General features: G+C 43.5%; 1 protein-coding gene across 4 annotated transcripts in view; it reads left to right on the top strand.

Moving 5' to 3' along the window:
• The first annotated feature begins 5,099 nt into the window (after positions 1 to 5,099).
• The window catches only part of Nipal2 (NIPA like domain containing 2), a 96,690-nt gene continuing 84,179 nt past the window's right edge, over positions 5,100 to 17,610 (top strand). Inside the window, exon 1 of one of the 4 annotated variants that reach the window (XM_028884467.2) lies at positions 5,100 to 5,305. In XM_028884467.2, coding sequence (XP_028740300.1) covers positions 5,282 to 5,305 — 24 coding nt within the window. In that variant the 5' untranslated portion in view covers positions 5,100 to 5,281. Of the gene's footprint in view, positions 5,306 to 5,343; positions 5,627 to 17,610 lie in introns of those variants that run through there. The other 3 variants (XM_037197725.1, XM_028884466.2, XM_028884465.2) reach the window with 3 other exon arrangements.

Genomic DNA, 17,610 nt, shown 5'->3' with positions numbered 1-17,610 from the left:
CTTTCTTTCTCTGTCGTCCCGTGGACCGTAGTGGTCTCTTACACTTGCCAATCCAGGTGTTTCTCCATTTGAACCTCCCCTGGCTGCCGTGGTTCTTTCACAGCACCCGTCACTCAGTACTTCCTGTTTAGACTTTGTCATGCAAGACCCTTAGTTGCCTGGTTTTGCTCTTCACTTTAACTTTATTTTCAAGTTAACTTTCAGCTTTCCGTGGCTGCAAGTGCCGCACACTTGTATTCAACCCATTGCAGATTAAGAATATTTGGGAAGGATGTTTAGGATCTGAACACATATGTACAGAGCACTCACTTTGTGTTGGCGGTCTTACACAGGAGTGATGAGTGAGTGTGTAAGTCATGTAAGTCATATGTAACTGCCGCTTTACTAAGGTTCCCCACACGGGCTGGAGAAAGGGCCCAGTGTTTTTGCTGCTCTTGCCGGGGTTCAGTTCTCTGTAGCCACATTAGGTGGCTCACAGCTGCCTGTAACTCTGGCTTGAGGGTCAGACCCCTCTTCTGGTGTCTTTGGGACATGAACACACTCAGGTGTACATATATGCACACAAATGTAGCTAGAGTTTTCCTGGTCCTGCCTGGCCCACGGTCAGGACAAATCTCTCTCACCTGCCAGTCCCCCAGCTGCTCAGACCCAACTGAGTAAACACACAGAGACGTATATTGCTTACAAACTATATCACGGCAGGCTTCTTGTTATCTAGTTCTTATATCTTAAATTAACCCATTTCTATTCATCTATAAGTTGGCACGTGGCTCGTGGCTTACCGGTATCTTACATCTTCTCATGGTGGCAGCTGGCCGCATCTCCCTGCCTCAGCCTTCCCTTTCCCACAATTCTCCTCTCTGCTAGTCCCGCCTATACTTCCTGCCTGGCTACTGGCCAATCAGTGTTTTATTTATCAATCAATCATCCACAGCACTTCCCCTTTTTCTTTTTTTTCCAGAAGGAAGCTTTTAACTTTAACATAGTAAAATTACATACAACAAAACAATTATCAAGCAAGAATTACAGTTACAATATTAAAGAAGATATCCTATCTATCTTATATTTGTGAGTCTAAGGTTTTATATCTAACCCATCTTTTATCATAACTGAGGAAATTATAACTATCTATTCTTCAACTACATCAAAGATTCCAGAAGGATATAATACTATCTGAGAAATGGGAGAAGGATGTAAGCAACTTTCGGGAGTCTTGTAGGGTAGACAGAGACAGCTGGCAGCCTGGACAGTCACCTAATGTTCCTTTGTAAAGTTGGGGCACCTGTCTTCAGTCCACAGGCTTAGAGTCTCTCAGTCATTTCTCTCTGTGTCCTATAGAATGTCTGGCAGTTTCCTCTGTGAAGCAGAAACCTGAAGGACCATTTCACCAAGCAAAGTTCAGTGGTCACCTTCCTATGGGTCCTGTATGTCCAGTTGATCAAGCAGTCCAGGCAAGAACAGTTTCTTGCCCAAAAGGCTATTTTTGCCAAGGTGAAGATAAACTCCATATGGAGTGTCTTCGATGCCCATCCTCCTCGCTGAAGTAAATCGGTGTTGCCAGGAGCAGACATGTCTCATTGTCCAGAAAGTCTAAATTTTAAAACATTTTAAATGCCATATTCTGTAGGTCTTTGAAGTGTTTGAAGATTATCTATCTGAAATATATCTATGTAACTAATGTGGCTATAAGTATGATTATCATAGAAGACTAATTATTAATCTGTATTTCTTAATTATCCATTACAATCTAAATGAGTTGCATAAACATAATACCTCAGAGTGTGTATATATATATATATATATATATAATAACAAAATTAACTTCAAATTTGTATCAATAAACTAAAATCTATGCCAATGTAAAACATTTCAAACAAGTTGTTGCTCTTTAAAAGTAGGTTCATTAATCTACCCTTTTATCCCATCACACAAATACACACTTTTTTTTTTTAAGAAAAAATTCATATCTGAGAGAAAAACAAGTCATATTTGTCTTTTTTTTTTTTTTTTTTTTTTTTTTTTTTTTTTTCGAGACAGGGTTTCTCTATGTACTTTGTGCCTTTCCTGGAACTCACTTGTAGCCAGTGCTCGAACTCACAGAGATCCCTGCTCTGCTCCGAGTGCTGGGATTAAAGGCGTGCGCCACCACCACCCGGCCATATTTGTCTTTTTGCATCTGGCTTATTTTGCTTAACATGATCTCTGATTCCACCCATTTTCCTGCAAATGACATAATTTCACTTTCTATATGGCTGACAGAGCTCCATTTTTGTACATAGTGTATGATATCTAAACCTTTAAGATTTTACTTTTTCAAACCAGTGAGTAGGACGTGGTTGTTGTCCAGGGTTTCAATTTGCATTTTCTCTGTCTATTGTTGAGATTAAAATATTCTGCATTTTTATTATTAACCATTCATAATTTTCTTAAGAAAATGCCTGTTTTATATTTTTGCCTATTTTTCTACCAGGTTATCTGCTTTTTTATTTTTTTTTATTTTTTTTTATTAGCTTACAAAAGCTACTTGTATATCCTGGCTATGGAATTTTTTTGTCAGTTGTAGGTGTGATAAATATGGTCTCAGATCCTAACTTACCTTTTATATTCTATACTATCTATTGATGTATAAAAGTTCCCAGCTTTATTGTAATTAAATGTCAAATTTTCCTCTATGGTTTGTGTTTTGTTGTTGTTGTTTTGTTTAATGAAGTTTTGTTTTCCCTATTTTAAGGTTATAGGTAGTAACAGCCAGCATTTACTGAATACTTCAGCATTTATTGAATATTTTCTATTTCATGTGCTCATCTCCTTTTTAAAATTGTTTTTGCAATTTTATTTATTTTTATTGTACATGTATGTCTGTGTGCCATGTGCATGTGGTGCCCTAGGAGACCAGAAGAGGGCTTCGGATGCCCTGGGACTGGAGTTACAGAGGGTTGTTAGCAATCATGTGGGTGCTAGGAATTGAACCTGGGTCCTTTGGAAGGGCAGCCAGTGCTCTTAACCACTGAGCCATCTTTCCTGCTCCCTTTTACTTAAAAGACTGAAAGGCTCAGAGAGAGGAAGCAACTGGGTCAAAGCCACACAGCAGACAAGCAGTCTTTAGGATTGGAGCACGGGCAATCTGCCAAGCTTCTGTTTGTGAGAAGCTTATCCTAAAAACAACAACAAAAACAAACAAACAAAAAACTAGTGTTTAACTGAGTCTTGCTAAAGATGCTTTTAAAGTTTTATTAAGTCTGCAATTAAATGATCTCAAATAATGAGGGCCAAATGGCCCCTACTCTTCAATTGCTAAGTGAAGCCCAGCTTCAAATGGTGTGGCGCTAGAATTAACAGGAAGTCAGCCTCCAGATTGTAGCGCCAAGGCTGGGGGTGGCTGATCACATTTGGTAAAACGAACGGTTTCTGCCCCCACCCCCACCCCAGAAACCCTGCAAGAGGCAGAGGCCATCAAAAGCAGGAACAGTCTCCAAAGCTCCACCTACACTACTGGGACCAAAATAGTTCACACGCATCGCTGCCGCCTCCTATGAACCCCGTGGGAAGGAACTCTGGTCACGAATTGCTTTTCAAGCACCCACACACGAGGACAGCGGCAGAGATGGCAGCTGCATCTTGGAACCTATTGATCAACTAAACATCATAGCGGAGGCTACGCATCACATCTTTTCTCCACCAAGTGCTCTCTCCAAAATTGGAGGCTTTATACAAATATGAAGAAATCGAAGCTGATTTTCTAAGTTAGGAAATAAAGGGGAATGAGGTGTGCAGCAGATTTGGGGGCCTGATCATAAAGGTCTCACAGAGCAGGCGTAAAACCCGTGAACGTCACTGTCTATGGGGGAAGCTTGGAGGCATACTGAACAGGAAAGTCGATCTGTTTAGTATTTTGCTCGTTAGAGACTGCATGCCTACTTACAATCTGGCTGACAGAAAATACTAACGCGTGATCATGCCAACTCTGTCACCTCACCCATCCTTGTTCTTTTCTTTCTGGCAGAGCTCACATCCTACTCTCCAGGCTGGAAGTGCCCAGAGTCACTTGCAGGTAAATCAGGCAGGTGACCTGTTCCCGCCAACGGGGTCAAGGGAGGAAGACGAGGGCTGTGGAGGTTGGAGATTCTGGAAACACATTTTCTAACAGAGGGTGTGTGGAGAGCAGACGCAGCACAGCAGAATGGAAGTGACATCATAGAATCACATGACAGGCATGTGCTCAGGGGCAGAGTGCTTGCTTAGCGTGCAGAAGGCAGTGGGTTCAATTCCTAGCAACATATACCTATGAGAATAATGAAATATAACAAATAGGTATTTTTCCTTAGGTGTTTATTTAAAGTAAATTAGTTTAAGTTGAGCACAGTAGCTACAATTATTGTTGACTCAACATTTTGGTTATTCAAGCTGAAAACAACGCAACTGTGAGGTGACTTCCCTTATTTTTGCTGAATCTGAAGTGGCTTTTTCACACTTTTACTTCTTCATTTACACATTTCCCCTAAGAAACCATCACAGCCTTCTTCCAGGTCCCAGCTAGACAGACAGAATTCTCTCTCTCTCTCTCTCTCTCTCTCTCTCTCTCTCTCTCTCTCTCTCTCTCTCTCTCTCTCTCTCTCTCTCTCCTCCGCTCTCCTCCCTTCCCCTCCTCTCCTCTTCTCCCTCCTCTCTCCCCATCTCTCGAAGTCCATTTAGTGGAAGCTAAAGTGTGCTGCTTAAGAATCTCAGTGCCCTGTAAACAAAGGAATTCCAAGTGCAGACGCTTCAGGAAACAGCACAAAATTATAGAATGCTGAAAGTGAGAGATACCGCAGAGATCCTTTGTAGTGACTGAAGTTAAAAACAGGTCAGACCGGAATAGCCCCAAAGAGCTCTTAAGGCAGTTCTTAGCGTTTCTTTCCCAACCTAAATCTTTATGTAGAGCAGCTGGCAACTTTTCGGCAATCCCTGTGAACCTATCTGACAGAAGCCCATCCAGTCACCGCATACACGTTGGGGTCCTTCAGCTGTGGCTACCCTTCTCTATTCCACGAAGAGTTTCTAAGGGTCGGTCAGTTGCTGGGCTCTTAATTCCCGCACTGCTCACAGTACTGGGGAGAGGGAAATCATGACACCCCCCCACACACACACACACACATACATGTGGACCATTTTAGACCTTCCACATGCGAGAAGTGGGATTGCCAAGGGCGACGGTCACTTTGGGCTAACCGATGGCTCCTTTTGCTCCGTGCACTTGGACAAACATTTGCTATGCGCACAGTAGATCCCGGAGGCAAAGGAGATGATCTCATCCTTGCGCTGGCAGGTGTGGACACCGGGGAGGGAGGGAGACGCGGCAGCCAGGCCGGGCCCGCCCGCACCTGCGCGCCCGCCGCGGGAGCCAGGTGCCCGCGCCCTGTCGCCCGGTCGCCCGGCAGGAAGTGGCTGCGGCTGCGGGGGAGCGGCGGGGCGGGGAGCGCGGCGCCCGAGCCCCAGCGCGGAGCCGGTCCTCATGGCGGCGCGGGTGCCCGCGGGCCCCGCGGACGACGCCGCGGCCGTCCTGGACGAGCTGTCTCGGAACTTCACGTACTGGGCGCCGGGCCCGGGCAACGGCTCGCTGTCGAGCGCCTGGTACCGCAGAAACCAGGTAAGGCCGCCGCCCGCGCGCGCACCGGGGCGCGGCGCCCGCCAGCTCGGCGCAGGCCCCGCGGAGGCGCCAGGCCTGGGCACCCTCCTGCCAGCTCTCCGCGCGCGCGACCGCGGCCGTGCGAGTGGGCAGAGCCGGTGAGTGAGTGACACCGCCGCACGTTCACCTCCCTCCCCTCCCCACTCCGCGGAGCCCCAGACCCCCAGGCTGCTCCGGGCCTCACTCGTGGGCCTCTGGGCCCCCAGAAACCCCGCCTTCCCTTCGGCAAGGATCTGAGTGGATTTCTACTTATTTTCACCCCAGGTTCCTTTCACGGTTAACAAAAAAAAAAAAAAAAAAAAAAAAGTGACACCTTTCTCAGAAGCAGACACTCATTACGGGCCTCCCAATGTCAACTCTGTGCAGTGTTGTGTCTCCAAGGTCTCGGCATTGCCCTTCGTGCGAAAAACATTGATATTCTCAGGCTGCAGTTCTTCATCGCTTGCCCCTTGGGAAAACAACGTTGTCAGCCTAAGCAACACGGGTTTACGCTGGAGATTTTATATATAAATATATATTTACATTTATATATGAACATCAAAGGGGATTCAGGTGCCCATTTATTTTTGGATGGCCCCAAGATCAGGGAGAGGAAAGACACTCTCCCCAGCCCTGCCCCTAGCAATCTTTATATTCAAGTTCTTGTGCATTAGCAAAGCCATGGATCTTTTTCTTTTACAAGAATACATCCATAAAATTTTGTTACTACTGTTCTAAGTGGGAGATTTTAATCACTAATCAAAGGGTTAGATTTCTTTTATGCTTGAAAAGTATCTTGAATGTTAGTTTCTGATTTGTATAAAGGGGTGATTTGTATAAAGAATAAGTAAGCTTAGTCCACCTTATTAATTTTGCTTTAAGTCTGTTTCATCATAAAAAAGATAAAAAAAAAAAAATGGGGAAGGAGGCTTGCTCGGAGACCGATCCCATTTTTCCTTGCTTCCACCCACAGAATTATAAAGAACAGACTTTCTTCTCATGGAGACTCCTCAGTATCTGTTATGCTTGCAATAGACACAGTTCCAATGAAAGTTTAAGGATGAATGATCTGCTCTTGGTAAAATATTAGAGCGTAGATGTGACCAACCATGGCATCTTCAAAACAGGAAAGCCATGTTTTCACAGAGAGAACTTATGCGGTCATTAGTTTTCTTTAACATTTCCTGGAATTCTTGATTGTCTTGGCTCTCCCAGGCACAGATTATCATGTGACATAAATGTTTGCAGGATTTAACTTGCCCTTGATAGTACACAGTTGTACAAGTCAGGAAGGGTGTATCCAGAGTATGCTAATTGAACTGCTAAACTGACGTCTCCACTCTTGTTGGATTGAGAGAAGACTACGCCATCTTTTCCCTTGAGTGTGCAGAGTTGGGCCATCTTACAAGCCATAATATTTTATCTTTTTGCTTGCTGCTGAAAGGATAATTACTTTTGTTTCAAGCAAAGTGAAAATTGAATTTTAAAATTCACTCAACAAACATTTTATCGAGTGCCACTAGTGCTGTCTAGGACAATGGAATCTAGCCTTTCCTTTTTGACACTAACCGAATAAAGAGATGGCTGAATTGGGAGTGAGCTCCAAAACACACACACACACACAGAGAGAGAGAGAGAGAGAGAGAGAGAGAGAGAGAGAGAGAGAGAGAGAGAGAGAGAGAGAGAGAGAGAGAGAGAGGAGAGAGAGAGAGGTGAGAGGTGAGATCTGGCTAGAACTGGCTGTTTGAGGTTTCCCTCGGTTTTGCCACATCTGAAATACTTGCAGTTTCTGTTTGTTGGTTGCCCAGCTAGCCCTCTGTTCACAGTGATTGCCATCAGGTGTTGCCAATTAGCCTTCCTGTACTGAGAAGTACTGATGCCCTGAAGTGCTTTCCTGTGACAGTGCCCACTTAGAAGGGGTGGTGTCTGAGACAGATGTAAGAATGCCTGGAGCAGAAAGTCTGGGAAGTGTCCTGAGACGTCATTGCTGTTAGGAGATTGAGAGCCTGCCCCACTGGAGAAAAAAAAAAAAAAAGTGCCCTGTTACTGAAGTTCAGATGCGGTGAGTTGTGCCAGCTGGTCTATGTTGTGTTCACACATTTTCAGCACAAAAGGCTAATGTTCCTGAGATGTTTAGTGGGCTCACTGTGTGTAAAAAGCACTGTGGGTATATTCGTTGTGCTCCAAGACCCAAACATTTCTTTCAGGAATGTTATTAGGTGGCTAGGAAGGTGTATGTAACTCCCAAACAGGGATATGTGGTATTGTGTGAGTGCTATAAAAGCCTGTGGAAGTCTAGAGCCAGGTAGCCAGGTCAGGGATGCGGTTGTGGAGGATGATGTCTCAGTTGGACACTTAGAATGGGTGGGACTTTGTGGTAGGAATGTGCAGGTGTAGGACATTTCAGAAAGGGAAACCCTGGGAACAAGGAACAGCTGTGCTTTTTAGAAATTTTGAGACCTAGAGTCTGGTCCAATGGATGTGGTAGTTGTGGGAAATGGAGACTGTAAGGTGGGAATGGGGTTTAGGACCTTGGATCTGGTCCTGGATTGCCTTAAAGGAGGAGTAAGGAAGTTAAGGTTTTATCTAGCAGAGAGTCAGGAGCCACTGAAGTCTTTTGAGCAAACACTGCAAAAGTCAAAGCAAATTAAAATTTAAAACATCTAAATTAGGCTAACAGGAGGTAGAGGCCTCAGACTGGCCAGATGTGGACTAAATCTGGTGATGTGTCATGTTTGACCTTCAGAGAAGTTTTAAAATGTTTAATACATTGCCAACATTTAAAGATGAGATTAGCTGGGGCTGGAGAGATGGCTGAGCAGTTAAAAGCATTCACTGCTCTTAGAGAGGACGTACTGGGTCCAGTTCCCAGCAGCTACATAATGGCTCCCAACCTCCTACCTATAACTTTAGTTCCAAAGATTGGATAGTTTAAAAAATGAGACGAAAATGGTTCTTAAGGTTAAAACTATACCTTAGTTTGATGTTTACTATTTAAAAGTCATATTGAAATACCCATTTACTCATACATGTAAACATTCTTCCTTTTACTTATACAAATAAAAGCCAAAGGTTTATCAAAGGTCAAAGCTGAGAACCTTTAAGAAGCCCATTTATCAAAATATAAGGATATAATTCAGATTTTTTTAAAGTTTAAAGGAGAATTCATCTTCTGTAATAGAAAGCACCTTTTTTTTGGTCTTTTTAGTTAAGTTTTTTAATTTATGTATTTTTATTTTATGTGCATTAGTGTTTTGCATGGTTGTTGGGTCCCCTAGGATAGCAGCCAGCCTCCTTTTCTGTTACAATTTGAAGATATTTGTTAAATTGTCTGGACTATTACATTCCTATGAAGTTATTGATGCATAATAAATTGCATTTAAATGGTGACATGTTGTCATTTAAATTGGGAATTAAGGTTGTGTTTCAAGGAATAAATTTTTAAAATAAAATTGCTATAAAATTTCAAGTTTCCACCATCTCCTTAAGCATTAGAAGTTTACACTCGGGGGGCTGGAGAGATGGCTCAGAGGTTAAGAGCACCAACTGCTCTTCCAGAGGTCCTGAGTTCAATTCCCAGCAACCACATTGTGGCTCACAACCATCTGTAATGAGATCTGGTGCCCTCTTCTGGCCTGCAGGGACACATGCAGGCAGAATACTGTATACATATAAAATAATAAATAAACAAACATGCAGGCAGAATACTGTATACATAATAAGTAAATAAATAAATAAATCCTTAAAAAATTTACGCTCGGTCCTGAGGACATATGCATGGGCAAAGCACTTCTCATGCAAACAGAGGAGTTAGGGTCCCAGAACCCATGTCAGTGCTTGGTGGTCCTGATGGTCCTGTAGTTCCAGCACTCTGGACTCTGAGAGTCCTTAGAGCAAGTGAGATGAGACTAGCTAAACCAGCAAGTTCTAAGCTTGAGCAAGACACCCTGAATCCATAAATAAAGTGGAAATTAGTCAAGAAAGGCATGCAGCATCAACTTCTGGTCCCTACACGAACATCTCACACACACACACACACACACACACACACACACACACACACACACAACACACACACAGAGAGAGAGAGAGAGAGAGAGAGAGAGAGAGAGAGAGAGAGAGAGAGAGAGCTGATTGCACTTGAGTGAACCTTCATCTCCCAGACCTGTTTCCTTGTTTGGGGTCTTCAGATCCCAGTCCTACTGTGTGTTAAATAAAGAACAGCCTGGGAAGATGGAGTGGACAGGAGAGGAGGAAGGTGGGAAGAGCATTCATAGATCACTGAAATTCACAAGGACGTGGTTAAAAGGGTATACGATGAATAGGATGAAAATTCAGAATGTTTAATGTCCTTTATTTGAACTTTAGAGTCTCAATGGCTTGAATTTTTAAAGTCAACATATTTCAAGGAAATTGATACAACTTGTCAAGGAAGAGGCAAAGTTGGGGAGAGGGGCATTTGTTACGTATTTATTGTGTGACACTTTATTTACTGTGTGACACTTTATGGCTGTTACGCCTTTGAGCCCCACAGCAAACCTGTGAGGTGCACATTGTCCTCCCTGCTCACGGAAAGTGAGCTTGTGTTGAACAACTTGCTCGAAGATTGTACAGAAGCAGGCAGGCTCAGCAGCAAGGCTGTTTTTAGCAGGCGCCTAGAGGCCATTGCTAGAGATGAAGCTTGCGAGGACTGTGGTATGAAGAGTAAACGTGAAGGGAGAGACGAGCATGGCTTGTGGCTGTCCTCAGGAAGCCCTGGTGAGCTGAGCATTGCCCTCGCTGGCTCAGCTTCGCTATCGCCATCTCTTTCCTGCCAGTGGCTGCATAATTCTCCCGGGGAAAGGAAAGCACTAAGGTTTCAAATACTCGAAGGCCTGGGCAGAGACAGCTGGTCATTTCCATATCCTTCCTAAGGGAAAAAAATTTTTTTTAATTTTGTTTGGTTTATACTTACTGATTTTTTTAAAACCTTTTTATATATCTAATATGACATTTTCCCTTTTTGAAGCTTTTGTTTAGGAAAAAGGAAAAAGAAAAGGAAGGACTTTTTGTTAGTCTTAATGCTCTTGTGAACTTGGCAGACCAGATGTTTGCATTTAAATCCACCTGACACCTCCCATGCCTCAGCTCATACTAATTATAATATTTTCATTACCCAACTGCCAAATCTAGACTGTGGCAAACTTTGCCAAGTTACAGATTTACATGGCCTCCTTTCTCCAGAAATTACCTTTACAAGAGGAAGAGGGAGGGAAAAAAATGTTGATTAAAATAGGATTAAAAGATATAATTCAAATGCTGAAGATACATGCCTACCTTATAGGAAGAGCCAAAAAGTAATTGCCATGAAGTCAGACCAGTAGGGTTTTGTTTGTTTGTTTTTGGCAGAGTTCGGTTGCTTCTCATTTCTTTCTGAAACGTTGATGGTTGTTCACACTGGCCTCTGGGCATCCTTGTAGGGGTGGCGTTCCTAAGCTGTTCTGCCATGGCTGTATAGGGCAGGGGTTGTTTGTTTTTAGAGCACAGCCTCTTTACTGGATGTGTTGTTGGGCTTCTTCATTTCCCTGTTTCTCGGCGTTCTCTACTGAGATGATGATGATGTGCATACCTTACAGGAGTGTTGTAAGAATAAAATAATACGTGTCCAACAGTAACATGCCAAACACATAGGAAGACCGAATAAGCATGGCTATTATTAGTACAAGCAGCCTATGCTATAGGAAAGGTCATACAATATATATTTCTAGTCAGTAATTTGGGGATTCGACACAAATGGAATTGAGAAACATCACGTGAGCTATTTGATGAAACTTCACTTGGTTTAACACGCAATCACTGTGCATCTCTGTCTAGTGCCTGCCTTACTCTTGGATGGTGGCCTCCTCTTCATCTCCACCTCCTAACTGGAGCGAGTCCCTAATGGGAGCACGTGGTGTCTTGAAATGCTAAGGCGAGGATTCTCCCATGTCTTTTGCTGCTTTTCAGACTTTTAGGCTGGGGAGATCTGGTGTGCCGCACTAGTCACAGCTAGTGGAGATATCAGTGGCAGGAGTGCGATCACGTTTCATATACTCCGCGCGAGGACCAGCATCCTCAGCCTGAGAAGACTCTTTCAGGGATAACATTAGATTTTATGCTTGGGATTTTCAATTTTTTTTTGTTTGTGTATGTGTTCATGTGTGTGCACATATGTGTGCATGCATGAAGAGGCCAGAGGTTGATGTTGAGAGTCTTCCCTAGTCACTGTCAGCAGCAGCAGCAGCAGCAGCAGCATTAGAAACAGGCTCTCTCACTGAATCTGGGACTAGCCAGTGACTTCTAGGGACCCATTTGTCTCAACATTGAGTTACAGACAACTGCCACATGCTTGGCTTTCCGTGTTCTTACCCAGATCCTCCTGTTAACATGGTAAGCACTTTACCTACGGAGCCACATGCCCTCCATCCCCCAACTTGGGTTTTACCTAGGGAGCCACACCCCCTCCATCCCCCAGCTTGGGTTTTACCTAGGGAGCCACACCCCCTCCATCCCCCAGCTTGGGTTTTGTTGTTAGTTTGTATTTTGTTTTTTCCTAAAGAGTGAATGTTCCTCTATTCTGTTTATACCTTTAATTAACTACCTCACTTAGTTCCTTGTTCTAACTGACTTAGTGAAGAGTCAAGGTTCTTTATTGTCTGTCAGAACCACCAGAGTGTTATAATTGCCCTGGGGAGGAGGCAGGTTATACTCCATAAGCCTTCCACTTGTTTAGGATGTTCACACCTGTACTCTGGGCCAACCTTGTCACTCTGAGTGTGGTCTCCTGTCATCATTGGCACACACACACACCAGGAGGTGCTGAACAATGGTCTCTAATGTAAATATATGTGTTGTTAGTCATGTACTTCATTTAGGGTTGTATTTAGTCTTGATTCCTCCAAAGACCCCGAGTGTGCTGAGTTATACCAGACCTCTGTAAAACGAATGCCCATCAGCCTGCTGAGGCCTTGACTGATTTCCTGATCCTCCAGAACTTATGTTCTTTGAAACTCTCAATCTGTTTTCTTATTTTAAGAACCTGGGCCACTGGCCTAACTTCTTTAACTTTTAATAAGAGTCAGTCTCTCTTCTGGCTTTAGAACTCGCCTTCTCTACCAAGAATGCTTTGAGAGGTAAAAGGTTCAGGCAGCAAGTCATGCAAATGTAATTGGATTAAATAATAAAAGAAGTGAATCCATTTGGATGAAGTAAAAAGATAGATAATAATTCTGAATTCCCATATGCTTTGATGCAGGATCTCTAACAATATGGTGAGCATCCAGGTTCTCACTGATTCCCACTTGTGTTCCTTAGCTGTTGGTCCCACTGCAGCAGACTCTCCTCCCTAGGCTAGACTTCTGCACTCCAGGGAAGAAAGAGTTAATGAGGCAACCAGGGCTCTCACCTGCCAAGAGGAGGTTCCTGCCCTCTCCTGTGTCAGTCAGCAAAGCCAGAGGAGCTGACACAGGGCCGGCCTGATGTTCCTGAAGAACATGGCTCCTTGGGAAGGCTAGGTTCTCCATGAAGCAAGAAAAGATATTGATTGGTTCAAGTAGAAGTTCCTACCAGGTAGGCACAAGGCCCCTGTGAACTGTCTACCTGGGCAGCCCTTGGCCCACACATTTCAGCTCATCTATATCTCCTTTCCTACACCCTAGCTCACCACAAATTTTCCTTCCCAGGTAGTGTTCTTGTCTGTATGGCTAGGATCTGAGAAGTAATTTCTGTAAAAAGCTTAGGCCATAAGATTCATTTTTTGAATTATTTTTACTAGACTGTCTCTAGGCTGACTTATTTCTAAGTTCTAGACTTATCCCCTGCCTGCCAAATACATCTAGAAGAGCCTTGTATTTTTCCTGTTGATGGAAAAATTAACGTGAGAAGCCATGTAAGCCAATGAACAATGAGGAACCAAATTAAACGATTAGTCTAGGGTGCTGAGAGCCCTCTCAGTAGGATGGCGTAGGACAGGAACAGCAACATCAGAAAACATGTGGTGTGTTCTTAAAATGTAGCTGTACTTTTGTGACATGTTTGAACTTGTATGTGGGAGAGGGAAGGAAGGGAGATAGAATGATAGATAAAATACAAGTGCTTTAGAAATACTTAAAATCACAACAACAACAACAAAAAAAAAAAAACCTCTAAAAATAGCATTGCCATGTGATCCAGCAATCCCGCTTCTTGGTATTTACTCCAAAGGTTGAAATCAGGACGTTGAAGAGATGGATACCTGCATTGCCCCTCAAGTCCATGGCAACATTATTCACAATAGCCAAGTCAGGGAGCCAATGTAAGTGTCCACTGACAGATGACCGGGTGAAGAAAATGTGGTACTTATACACAGTGGACTAGTATTAAACCTTAAAAGGGAAAGAAATTCTGTCACTTTCAACAACATGGAATTAGAGAACATTATGCTCAGTGGAATAAGATAGCCACAGAAAGACAAATCCCACATGTTCTCACTTATTGTGGAATCTAAAACAATTGAACCCCTAAAGCAGAACGGTGACTGTGAAAGCTGGAGGTGGAAAGCTGGTCTCGGGGCAGCCGAAGAATACAGTCTCAGGAGGAGGAGGATTGTGAGCTCTGCTGCACAGGGGTGAATATTAATAATGTATTGCACACTTAAAATAGCAAAGAATAAATTTCAAATTTCCTCACTATAAGAATGATTGATAAGCATGTGAAGTGATAGGTGTTAACCTTCCTTATTTAATTATTCCACTTTCCATCCAAAAATCATAACTCACTTTGGACAAATTGTAAATTCATAATAAAAATGTTAAAAGTACTTGAACAACATTTGAAGGAGTGATCTTTGTTTATATTCTCTAACTGACTACCTACAGGAAACTTCCAGGACTGTATGTGACTATGAATATGTGAGTGGGAGTAGAAAGAAAATATTATTAGACACCTTTGGCTATGGCTGCCTGAGTCATAGTGGTGGGGAAATGAATAGTCCTTTGTGGTTAAGGTTCAAGCAGATACCGTGTTTTGAGCAGCTGCCCCATTCATTAAGAGAATATCTGTGATTTACGTAGAGAGCCGTTTACAAGTCTTTGAGCCAAGTAGCTGTTACCATTAATAAGCATGGGTGTCATATGCATGTTGACTGTGAGGCTTGTTGAAGAATTTTGCTAGAATAGGAGCTGAAGTGGGGAAATTAATCTAGCTTTGAGGACCGGCCTTTTAGAGGCAGCAAAGAGTCTATATCAGAATGTGCATGGCCTATAAAAAAGTTAAACTGCCTTAGCTTCAGAAAGATTTGGTCTGATGGATGCAAGGGTCTTAGGAGGCTTTGGCAGAGATTGGACAGTGTGAGGCAACATCATCCCCCCCACCCCCAAATTCAGGCAGAAACTCATCCAGTGGCTAGCATCTGATAGGATCAGTAGAGTTCTGTCTTCAGGGGAAGTGTGGCACTCTACTGCTGGAGTTGAAGGCAGGCATTGTTGAAACCCAGGCAGGTGTACAGGAAGGCTCTACAGCCCAGAAGGCTCACGGCGTCCAGCTTTAGGGTGGTTGTTGCATTCCACCCCCTAGGCTGGGCCTGCAAAAGACAGCCTGTAGTCCTGATTCTTTACAAAGAATTACAGGGTTTGAAATCATGATTATGGATCTGAGGTGAACAGTAACAGCCTTTGTATTCAATGTGACTGTCAGGGGTTTCAGAGATCCCCTCCCCAATATCAGACAGGCTAAGTTGTTTTGTAATAGAACCCAGTTTAAGACTCCCTGAACCAGAGTCTCGCCTTTCCTCTCCTCTCTCTCTTTAGAAACGTGTCAAAAGCCTCTCACAGCTGAGTACTGAATGTACTCCTTTTCCCATGAGCTGCTGGAACTTGAGTTTCTCGAAAGTGAAAACATGATGGCATCTTAGTAAAACTAAAGCTAATCCTTAATCAAGTTCACTGCTGTTTCATGAGGAATGTGCAATCGTGGGATAAATGTGTTGGCTAGTAAAAGACAAAGTATAATAGTCTTAATTGTATGGGAAGGCAATATGTTGGGACTGTCTAACGAGGTTTTAAGGTTGATTAGAAATTGGCATGGAACTGTGTGTAGAGTAGTGATGATATACAGTGTTATGTAACCCTGACCTTTTCTGATGGTTTTTATAATCACCAGATGGATCTAACATTGTGAGACTTATTCAGAATAGGAATGTGATAACACTATAGCATATAGAAAATGGTTATAGCATGCCATTGTTAAGATAACAAATTAAAAGTCTCTTCTTCACTGGAGTTTTCTCTTTCTTCTTTTTCACATATGAGGTTATATTTTTATCCCCATTTTGGATCACTAATACTGACAATACTTCATTGTCTACAAGAGTCGAAGTGGTTAAGAGTAAGAACAGTCTAACCCATCCCATAATCTAAAATGGATCACAGATTTCAGGTTGTCCTAGTATTTACTGCTGTGGATATTATTTCTGCATGACCCTGTTGCAGTTTATCTCCTTGTCGTTCCTGTTTCTGGCTTAACCCCCTGAACGCCATCTCCTAATTAGTCTTCTGTTCCCTGGTCACCTGCTCACTGTCTGCCCTCTAGCTTGTGATAGTTTGAATTTCAAATGTACCGGAAGGCTCCTGTGCTGAAGGTTTGGTCCCTCGCTTGTGCCCAGTGGGGAGCTGCTGGAGGAGGGTCCCAGTGCAAAAAAGTTAGGTTGTTTGGGGTGTGCCCTTGATTGGGATATTGGGACCCACGCTGCTCTCCTTTCGCTTCAGGGCAGCTAGGAAGTAAACAGGTCTCTTCCAGAACATGCTCCTGGCATGTTACAACAAGCCCCAAAACAAGGTATCATGTGACCATGGACTGAGACCTCTGAAACTATGAGGAAAATAAACTTTTCCTCCTTTGAAGTCAGTTTTCTGGAAGTTTCCACAGAGATGGAGAGACAAGTGAGTCCTCTACCTGGCATGTTCCTGTCTGAAGTCCTTCATGTCCTTGCCTAACCTGTAGGTCAGTGGGACACAGACTCCTGCCTGCCCCTCTAGTCAGCTGTGCTGGGGTTCTCTGTGGCAAGGCCCTTGGTACAGTTTGTGACACTGTGCCTGCTCTGCTCAGAATAGTAACCCCTTAAAAGGGGTTACTAACCCCTCAGTCAACTGTGAATGCTGCCTCCTTTATAGCATAAAGACTTTGCAAATGCAAAGGGAAAAAGCTCTCGAAATGGGGAGACTATCCTACATCAGTCAGTTGGTCCCCAAATGTCACTGCACACGTCTTTAAAACAGGAAGGCACAGGGAGATTGACACAGGAGGAGAAAATAGTGTGAACACAGAGCCAGAGCCTTGATGAGTAGCCACAGACTAGGACTCCAGCAGCCTTAACTAGCCAGAAGGGACAATGAATGGATTCTCCTCTAGAGCCTCCAGAGGGAGCAGAACCCTTCCAACTCCTTGGTTTCATCTCAACAAAATTGATTTTGGCTTCTGGACTCTAGAACTGTGAAAGGGTAAATGTGATTGTTTTTAGTCACCCATTGGAGCAGCCTCGACCCTGACCACATGTGCAACCTAGGCGTAACCACACTGTGCTCTCTGTTCCTGTGGGCTGTAAAGAACACACGCTGTACACACGTCACAGGTGTGCATGTCTGTAATTGTTGCTTTCTCTGCTTCCTTCGACATCTTGAGGGACTTTACATCCTTGAGTCCTGACACAGGGCCTAATATTTAGCAGTTGCTGGATAAATCCCAAATAGATGTATGACTGAATGAGTTACGTCTGATGGGGCTTTCCTGAGCCTTCTGTCTCCCGCGTCTCTGATCTCTGTCGGGTCCTTTCATTTCACATCCTTTCCCTCCACATCATGTGTTTTCCTCAAGCTGTGTCTACATGTGGTTTGAAGTTGGGCAATGGTTTTATTTTTCTCCTTCACATCTTTTCTTGGTTCTACCAGCTCCCTTTTTATTTCTTTTCCTGTTAT

Source organism: Peromyscus leucopus, chromosome 20 (genome assembly GCF_004664715.2).
Source record: "Peromyscus leucopus breed LL Stock chromosome 20, UCI_PerLeu_2.1, whole genome shotgun sequence".
Lineage (NCBI taxonomy): Eukaryota > Metazoa > Chordata > Mammalia > Rodentia > Cricetidae > Peromyscus > Peromyscus leucopus.
Note: the sequence above shows the minus strand (reverse complement) of the source record. Positions and strands in the feature narration are given on the sequence as shown.